General features: G+C 47.3%; 2 protein-coding genes across 2 annotated transcripts in view; both read left to right on the forward strand.

Annotated features, from left to right (window-relative positions):
• The first annotated feature begins 149 nt into the window (after window positions 1-149).
• On the forward strand, window positions 150-11,321 carry tctn (tectonic). Its single transcript, XM_075675996.1, has 2 exons — window positions 150-889; window positions 8,496-11,321. Exons 1-2 carry the CDS (start codon window positions 157-159, stop codon window positions 9,743-9,745), a joined length of 1,983 nt encoding a protein of 660 aa, XP_075532111.1. The 5' UTR covers window positions 150-156; the 3' UTR covers window positions 9,746-11,321.
• Window positions 11,322-13,576: 2,255 nt separating this feature from the next.
• Window positions 13,577-25,976, forward strand: part of LOC142563602 (uncharacterized) — a 245,837-nt gene continuing 233,437 nt past the window's right edge. Inside the window, exon 1 of the mRNA XM_075674180.1 lies at window positions 13,577-13,967. Within this exon, the coding sequence (XP_075530295.1) occupies window positions 13,875-13,967 (93 nt within the window). The 5' untranslated portion in view covers window positions 13,577-13,874. The remainder of the gene's footprint in view (window positions 13,968-25,976) is intronic.

Raw genomic sequence — 25,976 nt, forward strand, 5'->3', positions numbered from 1 at the left:
CATGGACATGAATTCCGAATGACGCTGGGATGTGCATAAGGTAACTTTTTTACAGCTGACCTGCATTGGTCCTCTTGGAGCTACCGGCGTGGTCCCAACTTTCATTTGTTGCGTATTGGTTGTCTTCAACCTGTGGTAAGAAGCGCAAGATCCGAGATGCAACTCCTATTTGAGAAGCCTAACGCGCTGTTCTTCCTGGCTGTCTTCAGCATCTGTTGCACGTTCATCTTTACTCCTTCGACCCGTGCCAACGAGACGTCACCTGACGTAACCGCGGGAATGACCAGCGTCACCACTGCACTCGCGACCACCCTCGCCCTCGACCTCGACTCCACCACCCTCGCCGAAGAAACGTCGCAGCCGGAGAGAACTGCCGCAGCGACAACGGTGACGCCAGCGACCGACGCCGCGACGACGATGACGTCACTACCGGCGACAGCAGCGCCTCCTCGGCCCACACTTTTGGTGGCGCCCAGCGACCATTGCGGGTGCGACCTGACCGCCAGCTCGTGTGACGTGGACTGTTGCTGCGACGGAGACTGCAGTCTGAACGACTCCAGGGCGTTCCAGTTCTGCATCGACAAGAAAACCGAAGAGCCAGACTTGAGGTACTGCACCAAGAGAGACGCCATCTTTCGCAACAGGACCCTCTTCGAGAAAAGGCCTGTAGGAGACTTGCTCTGCATCGTCGTCGACAATGTCTTGAAGAAGGACGTCTATCCAGATCCTCCACAAATAAAGACACTGGCCGATGCCCACAGCTTTATTAAGGGCAAGGTCACCTACGAGTGGCTGCCGGCCGATGGCTTTAGGCGCGAGCCACAGGCCCTGTTCAAAGCGGGAAGCCCCCTGCTTCGGGTGGACGATAACGGCATCATCGAGGAGTGGAGTGAGTTCTTTGCGCTTCCTCCAATTTTGTCACACTTCTTATTCGCCGTGTCTTATAAGCACCTCAGCAGGCCAGAGGTTGTTGAGGGAGAGAGGCTGTTAACCAAGCTCGAGCGTTCCAAAAACTTACGTTGACCCTGCTCAAATCATTGTGCTCATCTCAACCTAGCTTTCTATTCAAAGTCTAGAAGCTTCACCACGTCCACATGAAGAAAAACTATTTGTATTGCCCATGCTTATAGCAGTTACTATAGCAAGTTGACCATGAGAACGAATCAAACGCACAACCGGTGCTGCCAGTCTCCGAAGCCAGTTTTCCCGTAAGATGACTTTTTTTAAAAATGAAATAGCTACGTTTCCCTAGACATTTGCAAAATTTGGTTAGTTTGTAAATGTTGTTTGTGCAAAGAGAGGTTTGACTTGTACTGTTAAAACTGACTGCAAGTTTGTTTAAATTCATTTCTTAACCCGTTTTAAAACGTTCAAATAATGAAGTCACTGCACTGAACTTCAAGTTATGCTGCAGTGCAAGGTGTTGTGTTAACGATTTCGTTGTTGCGCAAACTGGTTTTGCAAACAGAGCAAAGTGCCAAGACTACACGGCACTTTATTCGAATTTGCAAGGAAGTTGGACGCCATGTAAACCTTCATTGCAGAACGCAACAACATTAAAACAGTGTTTACTGTCACGGCACCTTTGTAAAAGATGTGAATAATTCTTTTATTCTTTCTGTTTCTTTTTAACGCGGTGTACTTACGTTGCATTGCCACACTTTCGCGCTTACACGTGATTTGCAGCGAAGCATGCAAACAGGCGGCCAATTTCTATGTTCCTTCAAACCAAAAACGCGCCCAAACACGTGACCACTTGGACTCTCTCCAAGGTTGCCCTGCCTATGGGCGGTTCCCGGTAAGCTTTATTATGCGCGCACATATATATAGCCGACTGTTCGTCGATACGACCGCATTGTCGGGCTCGGCTCTAGATATGCGTGTCTGTTCACACCCAGATTCGCCCTTGCTGCTTTGTTTGATGTTGAAACATACGCTTGTTTCACCGATTACGCACAACTATTTCATTGACAGTGCGGAGAAATCGGCAGCACAGCTACACTGTTAACGGAAATAACTCCCAGGTGGGAGTATAATGCTTGTCCTCTAGACAACGCCCGGTTGGGAGTTTATTATGCTCGGTATGATCGGAGTGGAATTTTTACTCCGTGCGAGCGGAATTTTCGCGTGCAACCAGAAGAGCTTTCTTTGTCTTTTTTTTTTGCTTTGGAATGGTCGGAGTTTTTTCGAGGTGCAACGGGAGTATAAAAAAGGTACAGCGTTAGTTTGCGTGAAGATATTTATGTGCAGGGGCTACTGTTCAAATTTCGAAACACACACAAGACCGCGTTAAATTCACCGAAGCAAGTCAATGAAAGCGCATAAATCATGACATAAATAAACAATTCAGAAACGCCCAATGCAGAACTTTGAAAGACATCCGACGTACACGCGATACTCAAAAAGCAACGCTGCCAGTACATACAGCCACGATACTGTGTGCCTCGAAACCGCCTAGGAAGCAGCTGGGCTGTTTTCAGAACTACGACTCACATGCTCGTTCATAAGAGATCTACCTCTCTGAAATTACCAGAATACCTTAATCAACACAGCACTTATAATTCAGAGTAGTGCGAGAAAAAGTTAATGACGTAATTTTTCCAAGTTAGCATGCCATTTTGTGAGTGCTGAAGCGACTTCGCGCGCTGCCGGCGTTCGCGGCCGTAAAGTAGTGCGTTAGTTACAGTAAGCAAGGAAAGTGTAAGCGCGTATGCTTCATAGCAAAATTAAATTTTTGTGATATAGTGGTAGCGTAGCTAGAGATTATTACGTGTGCGCATGACCCGCAGCAGCCGACGTAACACTGAAAAGTGCGCAGTCATACGTTTTCTACGCCGCACTACTTGCTCAGCGTCCAAGCAACCTCTCTCGGTTGTGAAAAGGAACTACATCGCTGATTTGTCGAGTGAATGCTTAAACTCGGAACCAGCAGGCATCTGTCTAAATCAGTGTTTGGGATAGAGCATAATTTTAATGCAATATCGGAAACAACGACGTGACCAAAACCGGTATGAGCGATAACAATTCGATTCACATCGCTCACTATAGCTTTATTTACAGTACGCATACTTATGTCGTACCGTTTTTCTTGGGTGAGGATATCCGTTCACAGATACATAAAAAACAGTTGCTTGCCCTCCGGTCTTTCTCACTGGCAACACAGCACCGCAACGAACTTGGGCTACGCCATTCAAGTGCGACTAGCACGGACGTCGTCGCTCGAACAGTGGCTGCTGTTGCCATCGCTACGCGATCCTTTCAAACATTACACCGGACGTTGTCAGCATGTACCCAAAAGGACATAAAAGTCGCATTTCACGTGCTGAAGAACACAAGCCACGGTCACGCAGCACGAAAACACCGTCAGAACCTGAGCCGACATCACGAGCCAGTGAGCAGCTTCGAGGTATACCTAAGCCTTTTTCCGCACTTGAAAACGTTGCTCTTGCATTCATCGTTGTGAGCAAAATGATCAGAGCTAACGTACATGAAGCTGGGATACAGTTAGGTTGAGGCATGCCTATAACACTTCCTGGAAGGCTGACGAAACGCTGTCACGGAACGACACTTCCCAGATGTAAACAAACCGTCAGCCCTGAGCACTGCCGACTCCGCCGAACGCGCCCGGTCGCTGGCGAGGCGCACAGCCTATGGGAAGCGCCACGTGACCAAGCTGTTTCGGCGGCGGGGAACTTTCAAAACTCCCTGTCGGAGTTTTCACGGCAGAACAAGATTTTGAAGCGGAGTAAAATCGCCTCATGTCGCCTTAATACTCCCGTAGCTAGCCAATGGAGTGAAACGAGGGAATAGCGCTGTATTACTCCCATGCATCGGAGTAAACATGCGAGGAGGGGAGGTATTAGGGCACATAACCTGTTAAAAACTTCCAGGTGGGTTTATTTTCGTTTACAGTGTGGAGTTACGAACGGCAAAATCGCGGAAGCAGTCGTTGTTTAAAAGAGCCCAGCGCACTCGCGCCCAGTTGTTTATTTGGCGAGATGGGTTAGCTGAACTTCAGTGCGATTTTGACAGTCCGCGTGCTGTTGCGAAGATAATGTGTACTGAATGAAATGAGCACGCGCCGTGACGTTAGCACTTCCATAGTTTCGATTTCTGAGCGCGAAATTTCTCAAGATTCGGACCAATCTGTCCTTTTTCCCCTCAACTAGGCCTAAAAGATGCCTAGCTAGATTTACTGAATCTACCCTGGAGTTGGCAGTACTGCGCACAATACAAGGTAACGCGCGAATAAGAAAGGAGCAAAGCAACGGTGCCGTTTTAAGCGTATTCTTATAATGTAACCGTGGTTTTACGTCCCCAGCCGTTTATGATGACAATGTAGCGATTTTCTCGCAAAATTCGCCGCTTTTTCGCAGCATTCAGCGGAATTAATGGCTCATTGCGGTCATCGGGATTCTATGGCCGTGTTTAGGTAATGTTAGCACTTTTTTATTGGTGAAACGATGCTTATTCCTCAATATCTGTTTGTACTCGCGATATTTTAAACGCATTCATTACCTCTACCGTGCTCAAGGTAAGCAGTGGGGACTTTCACAACTAATACCCCTGACACACGGGCAAAACTAAAGTCCTTTCCAGTAAACCCCTTTTGCTACCCTGAAGGACCCTTTGCAGAAAGGAGTTGCGCCGATGACACACGGCACTGCACTGAACTTCTTTAGGTAGTTCTTCAGATGAACGCCGCAAGAAAAATAGCGCTGGCTGTTAAAGCCACAAGAGAGAAAACATTCTTAACAAGCTGCGCATTTAATTACACTTAGCTACTGTAGAACCTAAAAATATATTTTTTCATTGTTGATGGCTAATAATGCTTATAGTCGTTTATTTTATTCGCGTTTTTGCGTTGTTAGCAGCCATTTAACTTGGTCCAGCAACTATGTGCAGACGGTGTTTGGCTGTGCGTGCTGTTTATTCTGGTGATGCCCACGTTTCTGTCGTCCTTTCTCACGTCTATGTCGTCCCTTCCTTTGTGCGCGCAGGCGTAACGCGTTTTATTCAATATGTTATTCCAACAACTGTGGTGTCTTCTGGGTATTTCCTGTGGGCGCTGATTGTGCAGTCTCCATCTCGCGACGTGAACACACCACATACGCGCAGCAAACGACGACGACACTGCCGGAATTCAACATGGCGGCACTAGCGACGTTATGCGAGCGTTTGAGAGTATAGCTAGAGGAACTCTTCACTATTCGACAAATTGTATTAACGCTAACAATTAAAACATTTTCTTCTTCTCTCATCATCATCTTCTCAAGGTAAAAAAAAATACCTACGGGCACCGTAGTTGTGTGGCTGGTTTTCTTCTATTGAGGAGTTGTGCACGCTGTGTGCGAGAGTAACTCCTTTTCCGCTCGAAAAGTAGTTGCACGATCTCCTTTCCCGAAAAGTAACTTTGCCGTGAAGGAGATACTCCTTTCTCGTGTGTCACTGCACTTGAACGCCTTTCCGGTAGATGTCCCCTTACCTAAAGGACTTTAGAGAGCCCGTGTGTCAGGGGTATAACACATCTCTTCGCATTACCTTTTCTATATCTACATGCGGACCTTAAATGCTATCTCCAATATTATCTGCCCTTCGGGGAGCTAATATTGGGACTCAATAGTACTATAGATCCTTGCGCTCCCTGATGCCGCTTTTCCGAATGGCATGGTTGGAGGGTATTTGCTCGTGAGGAATGATACTAGTGAAATACATGCAATAAAAGAAAGCATGGCTACGTCAGCGGGCACTTCGCGACTTCTCAGTGGAATTTCTAAGCGACACAAGACTAGGGAATTGGCGGAACTGCATTTTGGAATGCAGTTTTTATCTATTTCTCTCAGTTCGTAGAGACACACACAAAAGTAGATGCTCATAAAGATTTATTTATTCGGTGCCCATTGCTTTATTCAAACACAAAGGGGGAAAATCAGTTTTTTTTTCTTTCCTGGCGCCATTCTTTTAAGTGTGTTTTTTTCTATCTCGACACAATACAATCCGCTTGCTAGCTGTACTTATGAACGGGCGGCCTAAATATTTAGCGGTCGATAACTTTCTTCTAGAATGTCAACGCGCTGAATTCATTGGTTTTTCAAACGCGACACGCGGGGCCTATGCGTGCTCTATACTCTGTTTATCCGCCAACAACGCTTCCCTACACTTCGGCGGAGACACACCAGAAAACCTCACCGGATTCGCTGAGCCTCAGAATACGCCGTATGGAATGCAGCTGCTAACGTGAAGGTCACCTGCAATGCAGGTTGTGTACTTCGTCTGATTCTGTTCCAGTACTCAAGCAATTCTATATAAAGCATCGAGAAGAAAATTCATTGGCAACCATACTTATGTTTCTAACAGCTTATAAGGTTGCTTTATTGTTTTGACGCTCTTTGTTCACCAAACCCTCTCCCCATAAAAAATACAATTCCATGTGGCGGTAAAGTAGTCAGCGAAAAAAAAAATACGGTCGTAGACACGCTGACGAGAGTTGTTTCAGCAGTTAGTGCATTCAGCAATGCCACCCTGCATGGCTCTGTTCCTTATTTTTCAATGTGATTATTGCTTGGCACTAGCGATAACTGATAGCTATAACTGCTGAGTTGTAGCAGCAACTGTGGTAGCAGCGCAACTAATTGGCAGCTGTCGCTGTTATGTAGTAATAGCTGTTAAATAGTAATAGCGATATCAATAGCACCTTTACGACGTAGCAGCAATTCGGAGCTAACATGCAGTAGCTATTGCATTATCAACTGTGCTATTTAGTAGCTATAGCTGTAGCTTTGTAGCATCAATAATAATAGCACCGATAGTACTAGCAGCTATCGCTGCTACAGCTGACGCGGCTGTTAGTAGCAGCTATCAATCAAGAAGCTATCTGAACTAGATTCTCTGCTTCACTTATCTCTCGAAGCATCATCATAATGTTTACAGCTGACATTTCCTTGCCCCCTGCTCTCCCTAGAAATCGATGGAACAGCCTTAATTGTCTGCACCTAAGATAAACCGTCTTTTCCTCCTCGTTCGTGTCGTATTACCAGCTGCCAGTGGCTGAGTTGGCACTTGAGCGGTTACATTGAGTGGCGTATACATTTTTTTCCTTTTCGTTGATGGGTTTCATTTCAATGTCTGCATCGCACAAAGCAGTCGGTAACCTTGCAGGAAGCCGCAGCACCTAAGTTCTCTTGACTTTCTGTCTGCGTGTTCTTGCCTCGTAAGCTTCCCTGCATGCTCATGTGTGTGCAAGACCCGAGAGGTTATCACGCGTCACTGTTACAAACATAGACGACCATAGTGGAAATCTTAAATTACGCAAGAGTCTGCTTTCAGTTAGAGGACTGTGGCTGATTCCCCTTCTTGTGTGCAACAGATCATTTAGTTCACAATGGGTTCTCACGTTTGTTGTATTTTTTTTATTTGTTCCCGATGTCTTCCTGTTCATGAACTCTGTACACTCCAAAGACCATCGATCACAATTTCAGCAGTGGGCATCCCGAGGGGTTTTTTGCCCGTACATCAGGAGGTCACGCAAGCCCTTCAAACAAACTTTGATTCTATACAGTGCTACTGCACTTGCTCCATCGATATAGGTTGACACGACCGCAATCCCTATCGCTTTCTGAACTCGTAGCGTATTTATGTGTAGAAGAGATCAACGGTTCCGTGTTGGAGCAACAGCTTGGATTACAGGACAGTCAAAACGAGGCCGATTAAGGTATGCTCGTGACAAACTGCCCTAATTTCATCCACTGAAGCTTACGTACACCGGCCTTTGCCTACCAATACTCCCATACCACGTCGAAGGCGGTAGAGAGCAGGGTGCAGCAGTGAGGTGAATGTCGCGTGCAGCAACTCTGGCTGGATGTCGTGTGGAGCGAGCCGTGTTCTACCAAGGAGCAAACTCAATCATCTCAGCGCCAATTGCACAAAATGTCACATTCTGCTTTTGCATCAACATCTTGACCGTCTTCCTCTCTGTCGTCTATCTCCTCTCGCTATCGTTCTATATATATAAATATATATATATATATATATATATATATATATATATATATATATATATATATATATATATATATATATATATATATATGGGACCTTATGCTGAAGCGGAGCTGTCCCCTTTTCGGCTATAGAATTACGGGCCGCTAAATAGAAATACTTAAGCTTTTATACCTAGCCCATTACTTTTCGTTTGCTTTACTTCCGCTCCGAAAACTTTTTAGCAATCAATCAATAGCCAATATTCCTGAAAGCAGATACATTACTAGCGAATAAAGTGAAAGCCAAAAGTATTCTTTCTTTAACTTACCGCAAGTCAACCAGCAACTTTAGTACAACATTCCCTAATTTGTTCTATGCGTTTGACATTTTTTTTTTGCATAAAGGATTGAACATAAGCGAAAAAAATCTGCAGTGATCCTTTTCAACTGATGATGATCGTAACAGTGATGCCGATGATAATTACACACTTCTAAGAGCAACCCTTATCTTTGCAGGACTGCCAACCAAGCTGTTCAGCTCTCGCTGCGAAGCGACCGAAGCGATCATCTACCTTCGGGACGCCGAATACGAGTGCCGACGTAAGATCGGTGGCACGCTGGAACAGTCCTGCTCGTCAGACCCTGCATTCTCTGCCTTCGCCTACCACAGCAACTTCTCAATACTGTCGCGACCCGAGGAAAGGTTGAGAATAGAGTCGTTCGCGTGCTATAGCGACTCTTGCCTGGCGGCCAACACGAGCGACTGTGCGCCTCGCTACGTCGACGGCTCTTGCGTCCACGTGGTTTCGGATGCCTCTTTCCGAGTCTTCCACAGCGGCGCCGACGGCATCGACAGGATTGAAGCTCACTACAAGCTCGGGATGCTTAAACCTCACACTATGGAGTTTAGCCAACGGTTCAGCATCTCTTTCGTTTGGGCATCTTCGAACGAAGCTGAAGCGATTAAAGTGAGCGGCAATCCGGGATACTTATCAGGGCTTCCAGTACTGGCGGGCTGCTTCGCTCAGAATGGGTCGTCCTGCAAGGAGCAAGATTCCTCGATGTTCCTCGCGGTTCCCGAAACAGCCGACGGGGACTGCTCTTCTCCCGTCGGGAGGACCACGGTTAAGTTTCGCTACAACGTCAGAACCGGCTGCCTCCTGTGGCCCTCCAGGTTCCCGAACTGTTCGGCGCTGCAAGATGCTCTGCTGGCCTACGTCACTTTCGCCGACCGTCACGTGACCCACGTCGCGAGCTTCGGGAACGCGAACAGGTCCCAGGTCGCGGACTTTGTTCCGGTTCTGGTCGAGAACTCGCCCGCGACCGATGCGAGACAAGCGGGCGCCTCTTCGATGGCCGGAAGTGACGTCTGCGTCCTGCCCGCGACGGAAGTCCGCGTCTACGTCATGCACGCCCGCACCGAACACTCGTCCAAGCCTCAGGAGAAGGTAGTTTCGGTTTTACGCTCGTACAGCGGCGGCGGCAGCGGCGCGGCTGAAGTCCGGCTCTCTCGGCGCCTTCCGGTGGAAGTGACGTACCTAGCCACCTTTGTCGACGTCACACGCGCGCCTCGGCGCATCTTCGCGCCTCCGCCCACGATCGATGCGCGACTGCCTCAGGATTTTTTCTATCCCTTCTTTCTGGAGTCGGCGGCGAAATACCACAGCCCAAGTGCGATCTGTTGTTCTTTGTCCCTCGCGCTCGTCGTCGCCGCAGCCGCCGACTTTTGGCTGCTGACGTTTGTGCCGTTATTGGAGCATTGTTAAGAGAAACATCTGGAACTGCTTGGTTCTTCCAGGCGGCGGATGCTTCAAGGCCAACATCTGCTCGCGGCCGACCTTTCGGGACGAAATGAACGTGGCGTATAAGGCAGCGAGCTTTTTTTTTTCGTGGAGTGTTGAAAGATCTTTAAGACGACCCCTTTTCCGTGGAACGAGCCCTTCCCAAGAGCTGCGCATTAATCATTCGGTGCCGCTTGAAAGTGCGAGTGCGCCTCGATCCATTGGATATGAAAACTCTCTAACCCAGCTGGTGATTAAAACTGGAATCGTAAATCTTTTAGTGAGCGCTTCGTGCTAAAGTCAGCTGGGCTATTTGCTTTGAGAGCAAATAAAAGCAAACTTGCAGGTTCTCATTTTCGCCTCTCTGTTGCGTGCATCTTTCGCGTTTTCTGTCCTATTATTGTTGTTTTCGAATATTTTGACTGTAAAAATACGCTTACAAGCGTTATCGCAGTCTTCGGAGTTCTGTCTGCCAGAGTTCACTAAGTACTCGTTTTCGCTATTCAAGTCATTGTTTCTGGTCATGCAATGCAGTTTATTGCTTATGTGTTCAATGGCGATTCATTCAGTCAATTTACCTGGGAGCAGTTATATTTCTGCCAACTCTAATGTTCCGCGTCTTTCATTGATACTGCTTCGAATAGCTGAGCAACGTTGCCGCATCCTCAAATTTGCGGCTCTTGCCATTGTCAGCTCGCTAGCCAAAGTCGCGAAAAAAGCTGTAAGACCTTGATATTTGTGTTGTCGGGACAATCCTATAATGAGATGCTACTCCATCGGCATGCTCTGTGAACGCTCTTCACCGATGATAAGCTATAGTTTAAGTGCAAACAGACTAGCCAATTATTTCCTCGCTCAATGTACCCGTGATCTTGCAACAACAATATATGTTGGTGACTGCTGTCGTTATCGAACACTGAGCTGCGCAACATTGATCGCGGTCCATAAGCGTTGCCTGTGCATTGTCCTCTAATGTGAAAGTGATTATGGCGTATCTAAGATGTAGAGGTCTTAATGAAACATTGTGAATATAGCTTTAGGGTGTATTCCAGCGTCCGTGGGTGCTTGTGCCGTTTGTGGGTTTGTGTAATCGCTGTGTTCATCGCGTCAGCCACCCAACGCCTGCAGCCAAATCGTCAGCCACGGCCTAACATTTGCAGCTCCTCGTTGAATAGCATCTCTCTGTCTTCTCTGGTGTGTAAGGACTAAAGCTCTTCGCATAAGTGTGAGATTAGGGGTGCGGGCCTAGAGCAGTGCTGTTCTCGATAAACTAAACAATACCACGTAAGAAAACGGTGCGTAGTCATTAGTCGGTAAAGATCGAACTGAATAAGGTATGGTAAGTAATATTCGTGGATATTTAATCTACAGCCATGTGTTGTCGACGATCGCTTGTGATGCTGAACAATCCAAATGACCTCCAAAAACCGGGCTACGTTATTGACTCACGAAAATGGCACCAGGACGCGCGCAATAAAACGTGCAACTTTTAATTCCACTGATTGTCCTGAAGCGAGGTATGTACGCAAATAATTGGAAATAAAATGTTCCTATATTTTCACTGGCACAGTCTTTCTGACCATATCTGACCCTCCAGAACACTCGGAACTTCCAGGGTATGACCAACGGATTTTGATTAAAGAAGTCGCAGTCCATACAGCCTGAAAAACTATGTTAGCTCAGTGCTTCTAGGTATTCATGTCTAGGAACAGCCTTTGAAAGCACAATCAATCAATCAATCAATCAATCAACTTTATTTCCTTTGGATAAGAGGAGTACGGGACTAAAAGCTTCAGCAGCTTGACGAGGTCCCTACCCCGTTACAGTTGGCAAGGAGTTCACGTGCACGAGGAGTTCAAATAAATCAATGAATATTATATAACATCGAGTAACACAAAATTTTGTAACAAAGCACGAAACAAGAGAACCATTTGCATAGGCTTGAAATGGCATGAACATGAAAAGCAGCCACCGACAAGAAGAGGGACAAAAGAATTCGAAAGGATGTGCTATTCCTGAAAATAAATGGACTGGGCGAAGCATTTAATGAGACAATTTCAATTACACGTAGGATCACAATCTTCACAGTTCAATAAGTTTAGAAGGGAAGGTTGCTTGTAGGACACATTTTGTTCATCATAAGTAATTCTGTGGGTGGGTACAGTCCACATTTCTTTGTGCCTGGTTGGACGAGCACTTGTGTTTGCTTTTAACTTAGCAAAATTAATTATTGTATCGGCACCATACTTAACAAAATATTTATAACATAACATCAGCCTACAATTATATAAACAGAACACTGGAAGAATTTCTTACTTTGTAAAAAGAAGTTTTGTAGAAGAATCGTAATGTACAGCAGCAATATGTCGTATGGCTCTTTTCTGCAGCAAATAAAGCTTGCGCAAATTTGTTACACCAGTAGTACACCACACTCTGCTGCAGTACTGCAACAGAGGGGACACTAATGCATTGTAGATCATAATATTCACCTTTGTAGGAAGAATAGATCGCGTAGGTGCAAGAGCACAGGATGTGTACAATGGACAATGTGTACCAGAAGTAGCTCATTATTGATGAAATTTCATTTAAGCAAACGTCGTTTGCCAGGGGCGTTGGGCTGTAAGCAAGGAATCTGTTCCCGATATCAATCAGAGCCGCAAGGGTTAGTGACGCCAGAGCGTTTTCTGAAATATGTATATTGAAATCAGGTTATTTAATAGCGGCAACAGCGGAGCTCCGCCAGCAGTATTAGGTAATCTTGTACCGCTTTTTTTTCTTTAAGCAACAGATGCCTGTGTTCCTGAACACTCGAGGTAGAGGCGTTAACTCACCGGTCAGCTCTTAACCTTTTGCAACCGTCTAGTAGTTATGATGTACATTCTTTATGATGTATGATGTATGTACAGTTATGGTGTACATTATGATGTACATGATGTACGTCTAGTAGTTATTATGTACACGGATGTACATTTCGTAAACATTTGCTGAATCTACGAAATTACCACGAGCTGTTTCCAAGCGTGCAGTTTCCATCTGGTTTCTCAAACTAGTGCGATGAAAGAGCGCCCCGCTCGAAATCGAGGTCGCCGGCGATCGGCCGCGTCGTCTGCTACGAGGCCGCCCCGCCCCTCGGCGTAGTAGCAGACGACGCAACGGTTCGGCGAGGAGCAGACGACGCCACCGCTGTTTTCCGCGGCAGCAGACGACGTTTACCACATACGCGGACTAACGCAGACCGGTAGGGGAAAGAAAGAAGAATCCTTAGATGAAACTAAATCTGCTGCGGTTGCGATATCTAAAGCCGGCGATTCTTCCTTTTTGTCCTTCCTCCCACACCTCTGGCTAGCTGTGATGGCTGCATTTATTTTTCTTTCCTGTCTTGTGCGCATGCCACAGTGCCGGCATAGAAGCGCGCGCTCGTGCGTCCTTCTGTGAGTATGGCGTCCGGTTCCGCCCCCCTAGCAACCAATCAGCGACCGTGGCGTGTCGGGTTCGAAAAAGAAAGAAGATTGAAAGGAGTGCAGAGGCGCGCCGGCCATGCTGATTGCGGCGGGGCTTCAAATTTTATCGCCCGAAAAGAAGCCACCATTTGTCACCGACCAAGCATTCCATATTGCTTCGTTGCAGTGTCTGCGTAAGATTGCGCGTTGCTCGGACGCCCAAGCTAGCCCCCCCTCCCCCGTTTTTCTTTCTTTCCTTTCCCGAAACCCGGCGAGCTCGATGGACTACTTTCTTGAGCGGAGCGCACTGGCGGAGTGATTCCCGTCGCTCCTTTCCGGTTCCGCTCGCGCTTTCCTCCCCTTTCGTGTACCCTCTCCCGGCGATGCCGACGGCAGCTCGGCGCTCGGCAACTTGTTGCAGTCGAGAATTATCTCTGTGTGAGTGAAGTGCGCGCTGTGCGGCCATCCAAGCGAGGCCTGGTGGTGGTGGTGGCTAGATTTTTCGTTCGACCCTACCCGTTGCACCGCCAGCAAAGCGAGCTCGTCGAAAAAAAGGAAAGGCGCGCCGTTTCGCCGCCGACGCTACGAACGCCGGCGTCTCGATCACGACTGGGACCGTACAATCGGGAATTAGCGAAGGAACGACCGCCGTGCCAAGCCGGCGAAGGAGAGAGATGGCCATGGAAAGCATCGAAGTTGACCGGTCCCTCTACGACATCGGCGACTCGGACCTCAAGGAGCTTTGGGCCCAGGATTCCTTCGAATCGGTGAGAGTAGTGCGTGCGCTGTGGGCCCCGCTCAGTGTGGATGCTTCTGGAGGGCGCGTGCCTGTGTGCGTGCGTGCGTGCGTGTGTGCGTGTGTTTTGCGTGCGTTAGTGTGTGATCAGTAGTGCTACTGATGATGAGACTGACGAGGGGGAGGAGTGTTGCAGCGCCCGTTGTGCTTCGTCCGACCAGATCTTTTCGTTTTCGTTTTTTCTTTTTGAGTTTGATTGCGTGCACCCCCGCCCCCTTTCCCCTCGCCGCATTACTCCTCGTGCCGCTTAGCGGATTGGAACGGGATCTTTGACCTCTTCTACCTCGAGGGCCCGGTGACCGGTCTAGCGCCTTACCGCGCGGTGTCCTTGCTTCGGGGTGTATGTAGTTGCAAGCAAGCGAAAGCCCGATACTTACTACATGGATTCTCCACGCGAATTTGAGAGCGATTCGCTTTTGTCGCTCGTCGGGCACTGCCATGTCGTCTGCTAGCGGCGATTTCCTTTATTTATGATATTTAGATGCGCAGTACAAATAATGTACAGCAGGCTCGAGGAACGCGGCTAGGGGCACTAGTTAGCCTGACTGGGGCCGCAACACTTTTCGCGTTCATTTAGTGTCTAAGAAGTCGTGGTTGCGTAAATTTATCTCGTCATCGCGACGAATGTTGAACTATAGACAAGTTTCCTGATCCCTGTTTCTTTAGTTTTCTTCTATGTTGTTCTTTTTCTTGACTTCGATATTCTTAAATGCTTTTTTTCTGGCTGTTGCTCGCGAGCGCCTCACTTGATGCAAAGTGCTTAATTTGCGCAGTGCGCGCTATATTTACACATACGCACTTGTAATTTCTTCCCACTTCATCGACGATAGTGAACAGGTGCGATCGTTGCTGTTAACGCGATCCCATTAAGGGCCACATGACACAAAAAAGTGCGATGTCGGCGTCGGACGCCACTTGGCCGAAATATCGCTCCGAACCACAACAACGCAGGCCCTCCGCATGGTGCAGATGCGTTACTGAAGTATTCGTATTCCTCAAAGTAAAATACGTCAGAAAAATCGTAAAGTACAGCCTAAAAACAGGATAGCGTGGGTCTTAAATTTGAATATAGCAGAAAAAAACAACTCCGTTACGCGGAAACTCAAACATAAACCCTTTTTTGCGAGCAGCACGGTCTGCTCGGTTGCTAGCAACACCTCCATCACGCTCGGCTCCACGCATCCGCAAGAAAGCTGCGGTTGCCGGGATGAGTGACAAGCAGTCACGGATCTTTGAAATCTATCGCGTTCCACTGTTGAAGGCGAAGCTTAAAGGGACACTAAAGCGAAACAATAAATCACTTTAGACTAATGAAGCATTGATGGAGAACCCTGCAGGCATTCATTTAAAAAAAAATAGTTTGATTATTAGATGAGAAAATGAAGGTCCAAGTATCAGTATTTGAATTTCGCGCCGAAACTCCAGCGCCGGTACATCAGCGTGACGTCAGGAATCCCAAAGTATGTTTTCGCATTTGGGCCGCGTTGGCTGAATAAAGGTTCCCGAAACTTGCCATGTTTAATATCTGGTTCCTTTAGAACACAATATAGTCAATCTGTACCGCTATATATAATTAGTAGGCCCTAGAAGATGCCATCAACATCCAAGACGTCACAGCCCCGGGGGGGGGGGGGGGGGGGGCACTTTAGTAGGCGTCGCCACCCGTGTTTCGTTCTTGCACTTTTTCTGGCTTACCAAACGTCTTATCGTTGTAAGAGTTGTGTTTTTGGTGTTGTAGAACGGTGATTTACTGATGCAGAAGAAATCATTTCTCACTTTAGTGTCCCTTTAAGCGTCCTCCAAATTTTTTTGCGGTTAAAATCGAAGTCGGAGCTTTGTCATCGGTGTGGTACGTTTCATTCGTATTCCTGTCGCATTTTCCGTCCCCGTGCTTTTACAACTGACTTACCTGAAGAGCTGACAGCGAGCCGGTTTCCGTGTACTCGGTGAACGTTTATTGTTGTCGTCCGATAAGAGATGTCACCTCCTTTTTTCTGCTTAGAAAGGGAATGTGTAAGTTAGGCGGTGTTACCCTTTCGGTGACCACACGATTCGCACTCTCATATTCGCTATGAAAAATCGCCATGTTATGTAGTAAAAAGGTTCTCCGAACCCTAACGAAGTGTCTGCCTTGACGATTATCACTTTGGTGCTTTCGCGTGAGGTTATTGCTTCGCAAGCATAAAATAGGTTCGTTGTGGATGTCCAGGTATAATGCATACAGGGCAATCGAGTTTGTCTCGAAGATGTCCCTTCAGGCGAATTGCGTACATATACAGTAAGCAGAGATTGTCTTATAGGCCCGCTCTTGTGATCATGCTTACATGACAGCTGTTACATATGCACAGCAGTCAACAACAGCTGTATTTTTCCTGAACAATTATTCCGTTTCTTTCTTCTACTGCTCCTCGTAAGAGAAAAGAAATTTCTAATGCTTTCTTTTTCTATTAGGATGCATTAAAGCTACACATCCTCGTTTACAGGTTTATTTTTCCTCAATTACTTTTTCAATATTATTTTTCAATGCGTCATCGTTGGGCTCTGCGCAGATGATTACAATTCGTTTTTCTTCATAGACATGGCCTAACTTATCAAGTTCGACGGCTGTTACGTCACAGTTGAACATCCCGCTTACGTACTCTCTCTCAGTGGAACACACTACGTTGATATTCGAACGCTAATCAGAGCTCAGATAAGACAAGAATGATTCCACGCTTATTTCTTTAATGGGCGTCTGTCAGAAGCGTCGTACTGTACACTCGTGCCCTAGGAAACACCTGATACCCAAGCGTTCCTTCCACCTTGAAGAGCAAGCGAGCATTATTAAATCAGTTTATCTTATAAGATAGTATTTTACAGCTCAATTTACATAAATTTGATTGTAGCAGGTTGTTTCCTACCGGAAAAACGAGAGGTCAGACTTGTATGTTCTAGTTGGATTTCGCGTCTGGAGTATTTAGTGACTTCGCAGATTTCAAATAGTTTTCTTCCACATGTGCTGTCTTCGTGCGGTGAAACAGTTGCCTAAACTTGCTAAGCGTACGGTCTTTCGTTCGCTTAGAATGCAACGCTGTACTCATTTGCCGGTAAACGGTTGACTCGACACGAGCCCGCACTGTCAATACCCATGACGTCACGGTAGGCTAGTGCGCGAACTTCAAGACGGTGTCGCCACCCGCATGCTGCTTTTGTTTTAAACGCCTTTTCTGGCTTGCCAAGCCGATTCTCGTGCGCAAGCGTAAGTTTAATGTGAAACTCGCGGACTACTCTCTGTGGCAATGAAGAGAGACCTACGGGAGGGGGGTGGGGGAGTTTCTGCGCGTGTGTTAAGGGTCCATTTAGACCGGCAGAGTTCGACAGCGCTTTCTGATTTGGTTTCTCAGAGCAGATACAGAAACAGCGTATACATTAGCTACTTGCTATGGTTTCGGATTCGCCCAAGCGCGGAAATGTAGAGCCAAGCATTCAGACACGCACTCAGTAGGGCGTTTCACATCTCATTTTAATATAAGCGCTGTGCTATAGGTAAAATGATGTTTTCTTTTTCTGTTGTCCAGCTTAAAGATGCACTACTGCGGGACTATGTTGAAGAGCGACGTTGCGTCTTCGCTTGGCCTTCGTAGCGTTCCCTTTATTTCTACTGCATTTTGCACGCGAGTATAAGAGTGGTTAACGTGCAATTCCTCCTTATCGTCCCTTCTAGCGTGTGCTCCGTTTGGCATCCGCACTGTGACCACCCGGGAAAGACGCTTTGATAAGATAGCGTCCCTAAATAAACAAGTAAATTGCGTTTACGGAAGGCAGGCGAAGGTAAACAAAACGGGAGGTGCAAAACTAGGGAAATTCCATTTTACTAACAGGGACAGAACAAATAACCAGGCGCACTCCTGGGATTCGGCAGAAGCAGGTAAATCCATACTACGATTACTCCGAAAAATTACGCTAGAAATCTGCGCTTCGCTTGTCACATGTGCAATGACAATTCGCGTTGGGAAAGTAGCTTCAAGAACTGGCTCCAATACAAGAGTTTACAACGTCGTTCGAAAACCGCGAGGGTCAATTGTGGGGGCAAATATGTGAGGCGATCTCGGAGGCCCAACATGGCCTCAGAGATCGGGGCAGCACAGCGCGTGCCGCTCTATTTCGCAGGTCATGTGTCCAGGTCAGTGGTTGGAATCCCCTGACGCGTTATTCTGATGGCGCCCAAGTGCGAGGAATCTCGTGTTTCCGTGCACGGGGTTCACACTCGAACCCTGATCAGGTGCGGTGGTCGAAATTGCGTCGCTTTAGTTTCACGTGCACTCTACGGAGCAGGCAACAAACACTATAGCGTCATATTCTCTCTACTTACCGGCAGTGGCAATCGGAAGAACTACACTGGCCGTCTGCGTCTCCGCGATCCAAAAGAAATATATATCTCAATAGTTCTCGAGGGGACGTCAACGCAGTGAAGGTGGTTGCCTCCGACCTTGACGTCTCGAACATCAGTGAATGCAGTTGGCCGGGCCACGTATTAGCATATCCTCTTGCAGCAAGACAGCGGTCTATTTACCACTGCGTCCTTAGGTTGGCACTAACTACAGCGCCAAATCTTTCGTTGTATATCTAATTACTACAAACTGCGGGAGTTAGAAGTACCCCGCGGATTTGTGCATCTCATTTATGGGGAAAAGAAATCTATTAATAGTGATAAGGAAGAAGAAACTGCCGCCAGATCTACGCGGCGCGGAGCCGCCGCCGTATTCACTCGTGCTCTCATACGCCGTCATTATATATATATTGCGTTGTATCGACGTCCCCTCCCCACCCCCCACAGAGGCAGCGCAGCTAGTTTTCAATCCCTCTCGCTTTATATCACGTGTACTGCGATTCCTTCCTCCTCAACCTCCCACCCTCCCTCACCTCCTTTCCAGGTGGCCTTTGTGACATATACCTTCCTCCTCGTCTTTTTCTATTGCTTTAATTTAGAGGCCTTTGCACCTACCTTCCTCGCTTTCTTCTTGTTTTTTTTTATCGCCGACGAAGCTTGTTTGGCGCGCTAGCTCTCGGCGCACGATGGAAGTACGACAGCGAACAGCTGGTCACACTGCGAGCCGGCCTAAAGCACTTGTCGCTCCGACAAAATGATATGAATAACAAGAAAAAAAAGGAAGACTGAATGTGAAGCTGAAGGGCTCTTCTATAGGGCTAGGTGTTCTCTTCCTCCTCTCTCTCTCTCTCTCTCTCTCTCTGTCGTATGCGCACAGAGCAACGTGAGCCTGTGTAAACGAGTACGGTGGGGTTCCCACCCGGCACGTGTGTTAGGCTGTAGACTCGGCATGCGTGTCCGCACGTTTACACAGGGTTTCACCCAAACTGCATTGGGCCTAGGTTCGATGGCATAGCTTCCTACTAAGGTCACTTGGATAAACTTTGGCGCTGCGATCGCTCATCTATTACGGGAACGGTGGTTAGTGCATGGATTTGTATAGTATTCGCGCTTGTGACGTCAGTCGTTCTCATGGCGTTACTCGAGAGATCTTTATTTCTGTACGTTTCCTAGCAATCAAGCTTTACCTAAACGCGCGAGCGCCATTTAAGTTTCTGCTCCCGTGCATAATGATAGGAAATCGTTGGGCTTGTATAACGCATTATTTTCATGACGATCTATTTACAAAGCGACAGTACCGTTCGCAGCCGTAAGGACGAAGTCTGGGCAAATTCACGTCACGCCGCTCATCCTTCTCACGCTTCCCGAGCGCCATACTTCGAACTCTAATGGACACTAGCGCCCTCTGATGCTTTTTGTGGGAAACTGTGGTCCCAGCTAACATGCGTCTAAACTTATGTGCTCTTGCCCTATAGGGTCCCTTTATATATTTTGCCGGTGTTCTCTCTCTCTCTCTCTCTGTCCTACACAACCACGAAACTAAAATCTTGTTCGCCGCTGAATGGTAAAAGCCTAACTATCTGATGTGTTCTATATAATTTCGATCAAATCGACGGTTCGATGATAATTCGGCTGGTCCGGAGGAGGCACACTGAAAAGAAAAATGGAGAAACGGCGACCAAATGTGAAGCGGTTTTAAAAACCTGAAGACGTTTCGGCTTCCGTGCAAAGTCTCATATTCAGCATATTCAACCTCTACCTATCGTTACCCAGTAACACTGCGTGTGCGCATAGAGCCTGGCGAAACGTTGGGTTGAACTCCTGTGACTGCCCGAAGTAACGTCTTTTGACAGCGATTTCTTTTGGGTTTGTCATACCTTTTATTGTTTATTTTTATTTTATGGCGATAGCAGTTTATGCACATTCCAAACGCATTTTCTGCCGTCGGCGTCGCCGTGAGGTTCTGCATATATTTGTGTATATTTAAGCTCTATGCATGCCATGCTATATAACGCGCGGTGTATGCGGATTAAATTGCTGCACCATTCTATCACTAAAGTTGCTGATGCCAGGCCTTACATTCCTGACAAATTTATTTTTCAGAATCCTGAGAGTGGCAGCCCACAAACAAATGCCATCAAACAAAACACCGACAGCGCATCTCTTTTCTCGTAAAGCTTGTCAGACATATTGAAAGTACGAAATAATAACAGAGCCTAAACCTGAAAATTCTGACATTTTATTGAGATTTGAAACATGTCCGATACAGAAAAGTGGGGTAAAGTCGCTAAAAAAGACATTGGCTTTAATTAATAAACGTGAACCAAATTTCCCGATAGGAGGATTCAAACAGAGGACCCCTAGCCCAACAGCTCGCCTTTACTTAGCTTGCGTTTACTTCGATTGATACTGCCACTACAGCCACGAGTCTTACACTTCGTGTAATACTCTAACATGTTGCTATCGCATCCACTAATTCCACCTTATGGCGAAGCTGTGATATGTCTTTATGCCGAAGTGCCAAATGGCCCAATCAGCGAAAAGCCTTGTGTCTGTCGCCTGCAGCTGCGGAACGGCACCTAAGCTCCCATGGTGGTGGTGGTAAACTTTATTGAAAGCGGGAAGACGAAAAGGGGGAGGGGGCTGAGGGATCGGGCTCAAGTAAAGCCCGGCGCCTGCTTGGCCTTCTCCGCCCAGTCCACCAGTTCAAGCTGTCGGTCGACGTCCCCAGACCTGAGCCAGGCTGTCTAGTCGGTCCCGCTGCTGACTGGGGGATGAGAGAACGGGAGCGAGGTGCATTGCCACATTATGTGTGTGAGTGTTTGTGAACAGAGCCTACATAGGTCGCTTTCCTTGCCCCCTGTGATTTTGTTAATGGGCTTTGGGTGTGGGTATGTGTTTGTCTGGAGTCGCATAAACGCGACCGCTCGCGTTTTACCGAGTTGCTTGGCCGATGGTGGGACCGCGCGACGCCTCAAGCGATGCCTATGGGCTATTTCGTGATAAGTCTCGCAGGGATCCTCGTGTCTCCCCTCCTCGTTCATGACGTCCGCGGACGAGGCTCGGCGCGCGAGATCTCGAGCCAAACTGCGAGCCGACGCGTCGCCGGGCACAGCCATTGGCTGCAACACCCCGTCACGAGCGCGCCTCGAAGTTCCCATTGGCTGCGACGCCACGGCGCCTTCTCTGAGCAGAGCGGCTGAAAGGTGTGGTGGCTAGACGAAAGGGACCAGCTGCTCCCTCAATAGCGCGCCAGGTGTTCCGCGAGGGAAGTAGGGATCGCCTCGACGCCACGTCATCTTCCCTTTCGCTCTCGGAAGCATGTGTTATCCGCGCGTTCCTTACCCACGCACACTCTCGCCTGCGTTCTAACTGCGCCTCGGTAAGGCCAACCTAAAACGCGCCTATAGCGTCGCAAAGCGCTCACTTGCCCGCGAAAAGGAGGAGGAGGAGGAGGAGGAGGAGGTAAAAACTTAATCTGAAACCAGCCAACACTAAGGCCCAGTAAAGTAGAGCGCTTGTTCCGCTAAGGCCCGTTGTTGACCCGCCGAGTCCGCGTGAAGCCAAGCACTCCAGGAAGGAGCGGAAGGGTAAAGGAACTAAGGAGAGGTAATGGCAGTGTTACATGAGTACTGAAAGTGTTCTGTGTCTGCCCTTATCGCCGGACAGTTGGGGCAGTGAGCTGTGCTACGCCAACCGAAGTTTTAGAGCATTAGTGGAGTGAGAAGAGTGTTCGTTTGAACTTTGCGAACGACGTGTGCTTTGTTCCGTGTTGAGTGAGGATATCTCAAGAGGAAGGACATCTCAGCGGCGTTCAATTGGACATTTACGATTTCGCATTCGCAACGCATAACAAATGGTTAGATGTCCTCGGATTTATTTTATCGCCTCGCTACATTTTGTTCTTGTGTATTTCGAAAGAGTTACATTTAAATTTGAATGTGTTGCGCTTTGAATACCTCGAGAGATTTGCAATCGCTGTTCGATCAACGTTCTGCGTCAGTGGCAGTGGCGAAATCGAAGGCGCCCAGTGCACAGGCAAGACATTTTTATAAGGCTTGAAGATTCTACCGAGAGCGATGAAAGTGGAGGCGTGCGTGCGGGTTGCCATTAACATGGAATCGGTGACTCTAGGCACATGCAAATCAAGATATAGTTAAAGCCGCATGAGCCAGCAAGCAGTTCTACAGTGTATACACAACTTCAACGTATATGGTGCACTCTAAAACAAAATTAGGCCCTTTGGGTCGTATCTTGCCACACAACAATAAACGTCATCTGTCTTGTCCGCATTTCCTTTCTTTAACGATGCGAGCCGTGTACTTCCCTGTAGCGAACGGCATGCGTGTTATCAGCATGACATAGCATTCCCGACAGGAAAGTAGCGGGCGCGGCGTTTTCAAGAAAGGAAACACAAGCAAGGCAGATGACGATTATTGTTGTGTGGCAGATATACACCCCAAAGGGTCTACCTTTGTCTAAGAGTGTAGCTGATATAATTTCTTCAAAAGCTATTTAGCATCACCTTTAGGTAGCATGAGAGGACATATTGTCCAGTAGCCCTCTCTCAAGTTCCGGTACCACGCGAGGCCTGGTGGCTGAAAATATTTTATACATCCATTGCCAAGATCGTAAGTAGCAGCGCTGGATAACACTCCCAGGGTCAACTCTAGTACCCAACATACTTGAATTACCCAAAAAATGGACACGAAAATAGCGGCCCGGTAGCTCAGTTGGTAAGAGCATCGCACGTGTAAGGCGAAGACGTGGATTGATATCCCACCTGCGGTTAGTTTTTTTTTTTATTTCTCCTTAATTCATGTTTCGTATATTTAGAATCTCTAGATTTGACTTCAATAAACAAGTACTCCCCCTTTGCTTTCCTTATTGTCATTGTTTGTTAGCTTTGTGCGGTTGTGACTTTCGAAAACCGGGCCCCTCGATTCGCCCTCCTTGTTTAGAAACTTCGGGCATTTCGAAAGTAAATGTGGTCGCTCCAATGTACAGTCGACCAAAAAAAAAACAGTTTGCGAACCACGGGGTCTAAGAAAACGTTGAATTTCTGAGTCGCTTACATCAGTAGTTAGTAAAACAGTTTATCAGAATCCTGTTCGCATAAACTATAGCAGAAGTTGGATATGCGAATACCAGGCATGGGTTGTGAGGTTGCGGATATATATTCAGTTCGTTTCTCAGATCCCATACTTATTCTCAGAACTTATTCGGTCGGCGGCATTTTACTTTGCAAACGGGGGTGTCGCTGAACGCGAGAGTGCAATTTTCTCAATCGCTCGTCACTTAATTAGATGCGCACGGGCAGCCGACATGGCTTTCGCAACGAGTTGAGCGACCGCATAGCCCAACACACTATAGCCCCGGAAAGTAGACTCACTCTAATTGAAACCTAAGCACAGCCCACGTGCTTCAAATGTCACCAGCTGAAGTAGTTATTTTTTTAAATGCGTAGGAGCATTAGGAGTGGGAAAATAGAAAAAAAAGTGTATGTCTGTGAAGTGTGGGGAACCGGTCACGTGGTAGAGGTGAACAGGGGATGGGAGAGGTTAGAAGATCGTTGGTATATATATATATATATATATATATATATATATATATATATATATATATATATATATATATATATATATATATATACACACACGACAAGGTACTTGGCTCCAGATGCTACGTAATGCTAACGCATTTCTCGCATTCACTGCTAAATCGACAGTGACTTAATATTTGTTTCCTGCCAAATAAAGGCAACTCCACTTTTCCAGTCTGAACGAACTTGGTTCGGCATATTTAGTGCCTCTCTCTCTCTCGCTCTCAATGTGGGTTTCAGGTTTATTGTTTCCCATCGCAATATGGGTAAGGAGACCTCGAAGCTAAAAGCCACGGAAGGTGGCTGGGAAGTTTCCGAGGCACACGTTTATTCATCGGTTAAAAATAAAATGCTGGGTTTTTACGTGCCAAAATCGCGATCTGATCTTGAGGCACGCCGTATTGGGGAAATGGAGGGGGGGGGGGGGGGGGGGGCTTCGGATTCATTAACGTGCACCCAATGTACGGTACGCAGGCATTCGTTTTTTTTTTTTTTCTCATTTCGTCCCCATCGATTTGCGGCCGCTGCGGCCGGGATTCGATCCCGCGACCTCGTACCTACAGCAGCTCAACGCAAAGAGCCACTAAGCAATGATGGCGGATTGTTCGTTAGCCTCCTGGCCTTAATTGGCATCCGTTGATGCCCCTGTGTGGGCGCATGGACATATACGCTGAAGCTAGCTGTCACGGCCGCCATTTTTCCTGGTGCCTTACAATTTTAAGACTTCATTGGCTTCGCGACCGTGTAAGAACTTCCCTTTATTTTCCAAATGCGCGCCCGAACCGTCGCCCTCTTCCATCACGATGGCTTCGCCTCGCTTTCTGCGACCACGGCCACCGTCTCTCGAACGCCCTCGTTCCGTACTCCATGTTTCCTTGCCACTGCACGCGTTCGTTTTTTCCGTACTCTGTGACCCTCGAAAGGACGTAGCAATCGGTTCTCGGTTGTGTGCGGATTTTACAAATATATTTGTTGTGTTTCCTTGCAAAAGCCTGTTTCACGGCTCCGTATGTGCGACTATATGACTGTATGTGACTGTACGATATGTGACTGTATGTGTGGCGTACGTATGCGCAATAGTTGCGCGTTCTTTCTTTCTTTTTTTCGTGCGTGTTAGCGAGAGAAGCCGCCCTGTCTTTTTTTCTCTCTCGTTTTTTTTTTTATATTTCCTAGCAGCTGCTTTGCGCTTAGCCAGAGGTTTAGCGACCGTCGTGGGTTGCTACTGGTGACAGTCCGGCCGCATGACGTAAAATTGAATTTTTCTCTCTCTCTCTCTCGTCAAAATTTCGCCAGTTGTGCAAGTGATCTCCTCGCTTGCTAGAAATACGTAGATAGGGAATGGAAGAGCTTATTAGAGGTTTGATATATATATATATATATATATATATATATATATATATATATATATATATATATATATATATATATATATATAAGCACACTCCAGTATGAGTTAAAAGGGAGCAATTACGGGACTCGGGGACTTCTTGCTCTGACGTCGTTTGGTTCGTACGTACATAGTGATTCCGTTTGCGAACTCTACCATCGTTTTCCATGTGACACTATGTGGCCCTGTTGCGTAGAAAATCACTGCCATCGAAGATCCCAGCGCTGATGCTCAATTTGATTCGCCCGCGTGCCAGAACGGACGAGTTGACGTAACGCTCCCTCTCTCTCTCTCTCTCTCTCTCTCTCTCTTGGTGTGTGTAAATCAGCCTGCGCTGACGTCACGTGAGAGAGTCTAAAATTTATCCCAGGCGCCACTCCCGATCTCCCATTTCCGCCATCTTTTTTTTTTCTTCTTCTCCCTTTACAGAAGTCGTTTTCTCTACGAATGGCGAATCCGTTGTCACGGAAGCCCGCTCTTTCACCCAGCTCGACTTAATATTCTCCTCCAGTCTAGCTAAGTGGGTGCGTTTCATAGTTGAGAACAACACCGACGACGACACGCCACCATCATACCTGCTGCACTCATCGAATGGGGACACGAACCGTAGTTATGGCTTCTG

Source organism: Dermacentor variabilis, chromosome 11 (assembly GCF_050947875.1).
Source record: "Dermacentor variabilis isolate Ectoservices chromosome 11, ASM5094787v1, whole genome shotgun sequence".
NCBI classification, from domain to species: domain Eukaryota; kingdom Metazoa; phylum Arthropoda; class Arachnida; order Ixodida; family Ixodidae; genus Dermacentor; species Dermacentor variabilis.